Source organism: Typha latifolia, chromosome 14 (genome assembly GCF_019914945.1).
Source record: "Typha latifolia isolate L0001 chromosome 14, TyphaL0001v2, whole genome shotgun sequence".
Lineage (NCBI taxonomy): Eukaryota > Viridiplantae > Streptophyta > Magnoliopsida > Poales > Typhaceae > Typha > Typha latifolia.
This window is the reverse complement of record NC_133099.1, coordinates 1,840,789-1,852,616: the sequence shown is the minus strand read 5'-3', so window position 1 is coordinate 1,852,616 and position 11,828 is coordinate 1,840,789. Positions and strand designations below refer to the sequence as shown.

Below are 11,828 nucleotides of genomic sequence, written 5' to 3'. Positions count from 1 at the left end.
AAAAATCCATCCAAAATGGCCGAATTAAAAAGAAAAAAGGCCAAAAGATCACATATGGGCCGGAGCGGCTTAAGGTAGATCCGAAATTACTACGGCCACTGGGCTAAATATTCGGCCCAAATAGGGCCCAAAAGGGTTCTCTCCATTAATGGTAATGGCAAACTTAGGCGAGTACGAGAATATTATTCACATATGTGACTAAATTCGAAAAATATTCTTATTCAAATACACACTTGAGTGAGGTGCTCAAATGGAGTTGTCTTCTACCTTTTGATGATACCTCATTAGGCAAAATTCTCATATCCGCTCCATATCTCTCTCTCTCTCTCTCTCTCTCTCTCTCTCTCTCACGAGGAAATAGTAACGGTCGTCTCGCCTAAGACTTTCGAATGAAAGTTTACAATAAATGTGCTCACAAGTCTAATCTTAGATGATATCACAGTCAAAAATTTCCCATCTTTACGTTAATTTTGATTAAACTTAATTACTCCCCTTTTAATCTAAATCTGCCACCTCTAACTGCTTTTCATGAGTCACCATATTAGATAGATAGGTAAGTTTGAAAGAAATCGTATCAAATGATTCCTTAGCGTACCATAACTCGACGGGTCACACCGCTATTTCTGTCCTACCAGAGCCTACTACGATAGTGACGGGCGACAGAGAATCAGAGTTCGATTTCATAGTGGGGACTTAAGAAATGACTACCCGATCTAATAAAAACAGTATGCAAAATAGTAATAATTTTTAAGTTTAAATTTTAACCGTCTTGATTTAGCAAAGACTTAAAAAGGTGTTATGAGTTACGGCTGAAGTGAGATGATTTGATAAATAAGTAGCAATAATAATTCATGGCATATATGATAGGAAGACTGGGATGAGAACAATCAAGAGAGCATCATTGAATGGGAGAAGCAGCATAAGATCTATCCATGCCGTACTTTGTTTTCTTTACCTTTGTACTGCAGCTCCTGAGCTCAGTGATCAGTAGAACATCATGGATGGGTGCATCATAGACACAGACAGGGATGCAAAGGCAAGGAAAAGGTGTGGCATCATTTTCCAAAACCCCTCCCCTGGCCCAAAAGCTTTACTTGGAGTTGGGGTTGGGGAGGAGCATGTGAGGAGAGGGGGGGGGGGGAGGAAAAAAAGAAAGGTGCTCTGTCACCATCCTTTGGATGCCATGGCATCATCATTGACATTGAGAATTTACTTGGTTCTTGTTTTTAGAGGACAAATGCCTTGTTGGGTTTTCTTGTCTTTGCCATTTGAGTAGTGAACTGCTTTTGCCCGTTAAAAGTTAATGCTAATGGTTGAATAAAAAGGATAAGTACAACACTTCTCTAATTATTTTAAGTTTTTAGAGCAGTTTGTTGGTTGTATATTCACGCGGAATTCAAAACAAAATAAGTTGTAAAAATTGTAGAGGTTTTCTTCGTATTTCTAGTTTTAAAGTAGTCTAAAATAAGATTTTCTATGTGACGAAGAGTCCGCCCCTTATATAGTTATAAAAGAATATATGATGGCTTTAAGAAAGGACTTGCAAGTGAAGGGCTCAAAACAACTTTTATCTAGACTCTATAGTTTGTCCCTCCATGCTCATATCGACATAGGAAGGATAACAAGTAGGTTTAAAAGTTTGCTCCCATTGGTTCCTCTCAATAACTCCTACTAGAATTTTCCACGAGGCAAAGAAGACTGCAAAGCTTATTTATTTAGCAGAGAACATTTCATCGCTGCAGCAGTCCAACATTAATTATAAGTGAGTGTCTCTCTTAAAATCATATAGTATCTCTCACATCTAATACAGTCACGATACAATTTAAATCTTTGAAAACTTTAGACACTCAAATTTCAACCAAAACATCGATGTGATGTGATGTGATAAATCGTTGCATAACATATTATCAAAAAAGAGGTTCTAAATTTGAATTCTAACTAACCAGTTTAAAACTATAAGATCTCCGCTTATTAAGTCATCTACATTTTTTGAGCTATCTCAAATAAAAAATAAAAAAAAGAAGCAAAAATGTTAAAATATAAAATATAAAAATAAGGTGAGACATGCCATTTTCTCTTGAGAACAAAAGAATACTTCATACTATAAGATTTTTGATGTTGAGATGTAAAGATGAAGCTTATGCAAATACTTGACAACAATGATTTAAGAGGATGAATATTAACTAGCTATATCTCCATAATGTCGACATAAGGGGAGAGAGAGAGAGAGAGAGAGAGAAACAGATGCAAAAAATAAAAAATAAAAATAAAAATTTGAGCATGTCAATCTATTCCCTTGGGCCCTTAAGGGATGATCAAACTAATATATTTCTTTTTGTAATTTTTCTATCTAGCTTCACTCTCCGCAATTTATATACATACTAAAATGCCAAACTCTCTTTTATGTAACATTTAATATCATCTCATTTACACAATAAAGCACGTCACCAATGGACATAATTACATGACAAGGTTCTCCTAGGTGCAATGTCGGCTCAATACGCAAAAATTCCAAATATGCAAAAATTTATTATATATATGAAAATGAGTTATCTATTTGTGGAAACTAGGCCCTTCCTAAGTTTCAATTTATGAATCTAGACTATGGACATACATAAGAAAAAATTGCATATAACATCTTGTCTTTTAATAAAATTATAGTTTACATCGTATATTTTTACTATTTATAATCGAGCTTCATAATTTGGCGAATATTTGTATAAAACATCTTGGTGTTAAATATGTTCGTTAAACTTAATAAAATATCTGGGTTAATTAACTAGACTAATAAATTGTGAAAATACTCTTAATTAAGTCATACTAAGGTCATTGTAGTTATTTTAGAAATAAATATATTTTATTTATTTTAGAGATAAAATATCTCTACTTAATAGATGTGTTAGTTTAAATCTAACATAATATATTTTCTGTGCATATACACTAAATTATAGGGCTTGATTTACAAATAGTAAAAATGTAGGGTGTAAACTATAATTTTGTTAAATAATTGATAATTAAATCCGTTCATCATTAGATTTAAAGAAGGTTCTCATCCTAGTTTTTTAATATGAATAATTAGAATCATTAACTGACGGACCTTCCCTAGATAAACTCATAGATCTAAATTTTTCTTAGACCTCGGCCGCCGCCTTGATGACCTTGCTATTGTGCCGGCTGCCCTAGGAGAGGAGAGGAGAGGAGAGGAGGGTGGTCCATGGAACAATAGATATAATGAGATAGAAGAAAACTAAAAACAGTACTTCATAGTATCAGCATTAACTATTAAAATTGGATAAGGAAATAGCCCAAGGTTTCGGTGGCTCGTATTGCGTACATAGATGATAGATAGACCCCACTCTACAACGCAAGCAAGATTAGTTAGGTCATCACAAATCAACGCCTAAAAAGAAATTTCCTACCTTTTGATTATAAGCCTTGACGTCCACATCCACCTAACCTTCACACGTCTCCATATGAAATTTATTTTGATCCTAAGATCTACCTCAAAACATTAAATTATAAGATACTTATTAATAACAACGTACAATTTTTGTCTTTGTTATTAGGAAAATATGCATATAATATTATATATTTTAAAAAAATTATAATTTACATCATATATATTTACTATTCATAAATCTTATATACAGAAAATACTCTGCTGTTAGATCTATTACTTAAACTTAACCAAGCATTTGTATTAATTTAACTATACTAAAATAATTACAAAAATATCTTTAACTAAGTCATACTAAGGATATTTTAGTCATTTCTACTTAATAAAATATTTTTACAGTATTAGTTTAAATCTAATCTAAAGTGTTTTATGCATAGATTCGTTAAATTAATTATAAGACTCATTTTATAATAGTAAAAATATAAAATATAAAAATATAATTTTGTTAAAAAAAATAGAGTGTAGTATGCAAATTTCTTGGTCCGATAATGAATGGCGCTAAACAACTTGGTGTTAGAATTCTACAATGAGGTCATGGTCACGGTTGACCGAGGTCAACACATTGTAACAGTTCATTCTTTTTTTTATCAAAATAATAATAATAATAATAATAATAGTACATTATTGAATCTTGAGAGTACGAGAGGAAGGAGTTATAAAATGTTTGCCTCAAAGAGCAGCCAACTAACAAATTAATGGGGCCCAATAATGGAGCATTATTACTTAGAATGAATCATTGGTACTTATTGAACTGCAACAAGAGGCATATTATGTTACTTGAGAAATAAATTTCCTCTTGCATGTAAGTATGGAAGAAAACAAGCGTTAGGTGTATACTTAATTCTCCTATAAATAAGAAACATAGGAATAGAGTAGGTGAAATAATAATGTCTGTTTCGATAAGAGTCAGCGTCGAGCTTGGCTCTTATCCGAAACAAGTATATTCGATCAGACTCAGACTCGATAAGACTCAATCATACCACCAACTTATGCTAGGCTTGAATTCAAACCGGTTAGTCCAAGCTAAACTCCAAACTTGAACTCAGTTATGATTTAATTAGAACGTCATAAATTTCACTCAGAGTGATTTACAAGTGACATGGGGTTTGTTATCGTGTGGATAGTGAGGTGGCTTCATGGAGTCGTAACGTAAATGCTGGAATTGACTTCCAGTGGAAACCATGCACATATTCGAGGGCACGTGCGGCTGGCACGTGGCGTAGAGGCGTGGTTTGCGTGGTTGACTGATCCAGCGTGTGAGTTAGCTTCCCATTTTTAAATCGTTTCATGCGGGTGGTCTGCCGATTGATTACTCTTTCTTCTTCTTTTTTACCGAATACTCCAACTAAAATTTACAATTTGACCATTTCCGTCACAAATTTATTGATCACCTTCGTTGTCTTTTCAAGACCAAAGCAAATCTATATTTCTATTATGATAGATTGAGTTCATGGACTGATTATAGATTAAATAAAGAAATTAGTTATATATATATATGTTCGATAATTAGATTATTTATTTTAAGAAAAAGATTACAATTGGCTCAATTTTAGTAGAAGCCGGGGGTACTTCTATCATTAAAAAGAATGAACTCGGGTATAAATTTTACCGTCTTTGCCGAGTCATAGCACTAATATTGTGATTAATTCGTGCATAATAAACTCTCTAACTAGCACACGCTTATTGCAAAAGAGGAATATATCGAATCTATCCTATTCATTTTGTAGTACCAATGCTTTTCCTCAAATTGGAGATAAAGAATTACTTATCTTGATGTCATCCAATTTAATTATTTCCATTCAAGGAGGCCAGAAAATAGTATGAACATTAGTAAGAGGTGGAATGTGCTCATGTATCTTCACTAGCTATCTCCCCCGCCCCCCTCATTTTATTAGTTACTCAAGTTAAGTTTAAAAGAGAGGGGAGAGAGAGAGGGAAGATGATGAGGGGCTGGATTTTGTCCTCAAGTCAGAGGAGGGAGACACGAAACAGGAAAGGAGGTGGGGGGAGATGGTAAGGGCTAAGCTCGGTGGGGCCCTCTATCGCCACATAGCGACACACTTGCCTGCGTGTGACTCCAACACCACCACCACCACCACCACCCTCCTTATCCCCCCTCCCCTTATATAACTTATACAAAATTCCTCTCAAACTCCCTTTTATTTGTGGTGCGAAAACTTTGAGGAATATTAGGAAAGAGAGACAACCCCATCTCACATCAAGGAAGAAGAGGAGAAGAAGAAAGAAGAAAGAAAAAGAAGGAGAAGAAAAAGAAGGAGAAGAAGAAGAAGAAGAAGAAGAAGGAGAAGGAGAAGAAGAAAGAGGAGGAGGAGGAAGAGAAGGAGAAGCTAGTGGTGCTGTGGATTGGTTTGTGTTTGTTCTTTTGTTAATCTTTGTGTGTTCTTTTTTGGCTTCCCCCTCTCCACTTCTTTGGTTTGGTTTGTTCTATTCTCTCTCTCTCTCTAACTCATCTCCTTCTGCTTGTTTTTGAGTGCAAGTGTTTGTTTGGCTTGCCAGCTCCCTTTGTTCTTTTGTTAGGGCTTTGTCTATCTTGTGGGCATTCAGATCCACATCCGTGCACTAAGATTTGGGGTCTTCCTTCCCTTCTCTCTTCCCCCCCTCCCCCCTCTTTGGTGCTTTTGTTGTCTTTTAGATTTTAGAGAAGATAGATAGATAGATAGATAGATAGATAGACAGATACATAGAGATAGATAGATAGAACAAATAAAGGGGATCGATAGAGGTCATGGGTTCATGTTGGATAGTGAGAATTTTTTTCTGGCTCTGATTTGGACTCAGTCAGTGATCCTTACCACAAACCAAAAAACAACAACAGTTGGGTTGTTCTTTTGCTACTAATTAGGTCATCAAGTCAATGGCAACACCCTTCTTTGGAATCAGGGAGGAAGTTAATCACCCCCAGCAACAACCTCCGCCGCTGCAGCCTCCGCAATCCGCATCCTCCGCGCCGAGCTCATCCGCTGCTCCACCGAAGAAGAAACGAAACCTCCCCGGAACTCCAAGCAAGTATCCAAACACCCAACTAGATCTTTGAAAATAGAAAGGCCCTAATTTTCAGAGAATTATTAAAATTAGCTTATGATCGGAATCGCAGATCCGGATGCGGAGGTGATAGCACTCTCGCCGAAGACGCTCATGGCGACGAACCGGTTCATCTGCGAGGTGTGCAACAAGGGGTTCCAGCGAGAGCAAAACCTGCAGCTCCACCGGCGCGGCCACAACCTGCCGTGGAAGCTGAAGCAGAAGAACCCGAAGGAGGTCCGCCGCCGGGTCTATTTGTGCCCGGAGCCGACGTGCGTCCACCACGAGCCCTCCCGGGCGCTCGGAGACCTCACCGGGATCAAGAAGCACTACTGCCGGAAGCACGGCGAGAAGAAGTGGAAGTGCGACAAGTGCTCCAAGCGCTACGCGGTTCAATCGGATTGGAAGGCGCACTCCAAGACCTGCGGCACGAGGGAATACCGCTGTGACTGTGGTACCCTCTTCTCCAGGTACTAAAATGCAAAAATCCCTTTGCATGCATGCGTCCGTCCGTGCGTGCATCATCATCATCATCATCATCATCATCGTCATGCATGCATGATTGGGTCATCATCATGTGTGTGGGTTTCCGGGCATGCATGATCATTGTGGTGGCGGTGGTGGCGGTGCTGGGTTGGGCACTCACTCGCATGTGACATGGCCGCCTCCTTGGGCTGCGCTAAGGTTAGGGTTAGGTTTAGGGTTCGGGTTCGGGTCAGGGTTAGGGTTAGGGTTTGTTCTGCAAAAAAAAAGGAAAAATATCTTGGCAGCTCGATCGCAGTGAGTGAGGGACTGCTCACACGTGAATGGCTCATATGCGAACTGAACTGCCATGGTCATAGAGGTTTCAAAAAAGGCACTCATCTTTCTCCTTGGAACCAACGCCTCTCTCTCTCTCTCTCTAACTCTTTCTCTCTCCTATTCACGTGATGACATGTAGCCAAAGGTTAGGGGGGAGGGGAGAGGAGTGGGGGGCCATGGATCGATGTCCATATTTGGATTTTACATTTGGTAACGTTTATGGGAATGAGGGGTTTACGGGAGTTGGCATTTGGTTAAAGGGAAGGGGGATAGTTAACTAGATTTGGGTACATTCCTCGCTTCGGAAAGGATGGAGAATTTATGGGGTTTTGGAGTTTAATGAAGGAATGTTGCTCTTATACCTGATGGGATATTGATGGGCCGCTTGCTTTCATGCTTCTAGGAAAAATTCTCCCCTGTGCATTAACTGCATTGCCAGTCCTAGAAATGGGCTTATCTTGACATCTACCAACTCCATTTAATTTTATATATTTTGCATTCATTAATTAAAATTCTTCTCTTTATCTTAACAAATGGATGCAGGAGAGATAGCTTCATAACTCATAGAGCCTTCTGTGATGCCCTAGCACAAGAGAGTGCAAGAATTCCAACTGGGATGAGCACTATTGGAAGCCACTTGTATGGGCCAGCTGGTAACATGAGCTTAGGACTTTCTCATGTGAATCAGCAGATGTCTTCTTTACAAGATCAAACACACCCTTCCACCGAGCTCCTCCGTCTTGGCGGCACTGGCGGCGGATCGCAATTCGATCAGCTTATGTCCTCCGCCAACCCTTCTGTGTTCCGCGGGCAGCAGCCGACGCACTCCTCGTCTTTCTATGATGATCCTCAGTCTCAGCAGTCACTTCTTCAAAGCAAACCTTTCCATGGATTGATGCAGCTCCCTGAGCTGCAACCAAACCCTAATTCATCATCGACGTCCGCTACCGCCGCTGCCGCCAATCTCTTCAACCTCAGCTTCTTTTCAAACAGCAGCAGCACAAGCACCATGAACAACAACAACAACAACAACAACACCAACAGCAATAGCAACAACAGCAATAACAACCACCCTAATCCCGGGAGCCATCAGAACGCTCATCTGCTGATCCCTGATCAATTCAACAGCGGCAATGGAAGTAACACTGAGTCGCCAACGACGCTCTTCTCGGGCAATCTCATGAGTGATCACATCGGCGGCGGCATGAATTCTCTATACAACACATCGGTGCCGCAAATGTCGGCCACCGCACTGCTCCAGAAGGCTGCGCAGATGGGTGCGACAAGTGGCGGGAGCGGCGGCGGGAGCTCCTTGTTGAGAGGATTCGGAAGCACTTACTCTAGTAGTAGCACTGCAAAGCCCACTGGATTCAGGACTAATAGCTTTGGTGGAGCTGGAGAGGGCTCAAGAACTCAAGTGGAGAGCGAGAACAACTTTGAAGATCTCATGAATTCCCTAGCAAATGGGAATAGCAACATGTTTGGTGGCAATGCTGGAGGAGGAGTTGCGCCATTTGGAGGATTCAACCAAGGATTAGGAGGCATGGATGATGGCAAATTACACCAAAGCTTATCCATAGGAGATAGATTAACTAGAGATTTCCTTGGAGTTGGTAGTATGGTGAGAGGCATGGGTGGAGGTGGTGGAATATCTCAAAGAGAACAACACCATGGACTCGACATGAGCTCACTGGATTCGGAGATGAAGTCTGGGACTTCGAGTCGATCATTCGGAAGTGGAAATCTACAATGAGATCGAACAAGAAGAAGTTAGTAGAGAGAGAGAGAGAGGTATGATCGTGCTAGTTGTTGCTGTTGTTACTATTAGTTCTTGATGTTTGACTAAGTGTAGTCGTTGTTATCCTTTCTATTAAATAGTAGTAAAACTTAGACTGGACTTTGCTAGCTTCCTTTTCTTCTCACATATATTCTCCTTGCTCTCTTTGTTTCAAAGCTGTCATTTAATGAACAGCTCTCTGGTCCTCCCCTTCAAAGTTTCAAAAGTAGAAGCTGTTATTATGCATGAGACAAAACTCGTAGTACACTTGTCTCTCACTGCACGAGTATTACAGCATTCATATACTCACCTCTGCATCCTTTACAATTGTTCACTGCCACTGTACTCTTATGCCTTCCTCTCTCTCTCTCTCTCTCTCTCTCTCTCTCTCTCTCTCACACACACACACACATACAAACATTTATACATATTTAAGCTACATACTAACAATATGTTATACCTTTAGCACACAGTCCCAATGTCAGCTTTTTAACCCAAGGAGGGTCCACTTGGCATTATTACCTTACCAAATTTCTAGAGAATGAGGGGCTAAAATGAAAAATAGCACTTTCAGATAAGCCAAGTGCATGCATGTGTCATACGTTCCAAAGGAGAGAGAGAAAATTAATGTATTACCTTTAAGAATGTTTAAAATTATATTTTAATCCCTGCCAACTCCATAGTCCATACTATATTAATATTCCATTCCTTCTTAAGTGCACGAGACATTCCTAATTTCCTACCCAAGAGTTTGACCCAACGCTCTCACCAACTCCAACCGAAAGAAAGAAAGATTAAAAAAATTAAAATAAATAAATAAAAAGCTAAATTGCGCCGGATTATTCGGTTTTCCGCGCACGTTAGTTGGCCTTTTTAACGTGTCTTCTTGTCGGCATCTTTCGTTCCTGTTTTGTCCTCGGAATCTCGCCAGGGAGTCTGAGCTGGCGATGGTCAGGAAGGGTGATGTCAGTCCGGTAATTTCCTCCAACTCCAGTGGCGTTACTTGTCGTATTGGGATTCCCGCGAATATAGCAACAGTTAAAAGTTCACTTAACACAAATCTACACAGGTAAATTACTGTTTTGGCCCCAGACAAGGGAATGAGCGGACGAAAGGCCTGCGAGTTTGCTATATTTAGGCTATTTATCCCGCCTGGGTCCCACCTATCCCTCGAATTCTTTTAACTTGGAAGTGAAATATAATTATTATTCTTTCTTTTCCAGTTCTTAAAATTTCTACTTGTTTTCTTCTTTTTAATAGTAATAATAATAATAATAATAATAATAATAATAATATGTGCTAATTTTACCAGTTGTTAAAAAAATAAAAATGGTGCAGAAAAGCATGTGAGCTTGTGAAGGACGATGGACAGGATGAGTCTGGACGATTACTGTGATCAGATTCAATCTTTCCCGTGATTTGTGTACTTCTTGCAAGTATGTTGTGCGACTTAGATTTTTATTTATTTATTCTTTAATTCTTTTTAACTATATATCTTAACTCTGATGATTAAGTAATATTGCAAGGCTTTCTTGTTATTATATCGTGTTAGGGGTTGGAAACCCAAGTGAAAGGTTCTATCAGGGGATTTATGATCTACGCTCTACATTTTAATTTTGCAGAAAATTACTCTATATTTTTCTTTAATGTCTCTTAAAATATTCTAAGTTAATTGATCATAGTTGTGATGATGTTTATTCAAGACTATTATGATTATTTTACATCTATAATTATCTTATCTTATTTATTTATTTTTAACTTAATCTAAAAACATTTATTCAAGACTATATGATTATTTTATATTTATAATTATCTTATCTTATTTATATAGTAATAACTATTAAAAAAAAATTAACAATAATATATTTTTGAGGTATTTGAAAAACTAAATATACCAGTCATATAAATGTTCGTAATAAATTCTCTAATTTTAAATTATTTGATCCATCTATTTTATTTTTATTATCTCAAAAATATCATAACTCGATATTCTAATTAATGTAAAAAAATAAATTACCTAAATTACTCCCTAGTACAGTCGTCCCTAGAAGAACATCATATTATTGCCAGAGTGAATAGGAGATTTTAAGTATTATTAATATAACCTTTCTATAAATTAGTTTTTTTTTTCAAAATTTTGTATTGGGTCTCTCTATTTTCTCAACAGGTTCAAAACTGAATTATGATCATGTGAAGAGAAAGGTTGCAGAATCCAGCATTCTAGGTTTGATTAAATCTCAAAATAAATAAATAAATAGAACTTAGTTTTGACCCATTTCATTCTATTAATTACACAACTCAAATCTATTTCTATTAAACAAATGATCAAAATGACAACTTGAAGCATAGTAAAACAAAACAAATAAGAACCTCTTACTTTCTGATAAGTGAAGCACTAGTAGGAATAGAAACTTAGCAGCAGCAAACTATTCATCAACCATTATCAAGGGAATCTTAGGTTGTCGTGACGAAGTATTAATGGGTAAAGCTTACACATTCTCTCTTATCCACGTCGTCGTACTGGAGGTCATGCCAAAGTACTAATAGTTGCAGGTGAATCTTAAACTAGTCCTATAGATATATATACACACACTGTGTTGATGACGTTTTATACGAGCTAATGGGCACTTTGGGTTTTGTTTCTAGTCTTGTCTTAATATTCTTGGCCTTGATGCTGTGAAGCATAATAAGGATATTGACTCAGAGAGCGAATCCTATGTGTCCAATTGACATGTCAAATGTGGGCACATG

At 37.9% G+C, this 11,828-nt stretch overlaps 1 protein-coding gene across 1 annotated transcript; it reads left to right on the top strand.

The window, feature by feature from the left end:
• Nucleotides 1–5,590: 5,590 nt before the first annotated feature.
• LOC140801398 (protein indeterminate-domain 4, chloroplastic-like) lies at nt 5,591–9,205 on the top strand. Its single transcript, XM_073156503.1, has 3 exons — nt 5,591–6,480; nt 6,573–6,969; nt 7,844–9,205. Exons 1-3 carry the CDS (start codon nt 6,333–6,335, stop codon nt 9,051–9,053), a joined length of 1,755 nt encoding a protein of 584 aa, XP_073012604.1. The 5' UTR covers nt 5,591–6,332; the 3' UTR covers nt 9,054–9,205.
• The last annotated feature ends 2,623 nt before the right edge of the window (nt 9,206–11,828 follow it).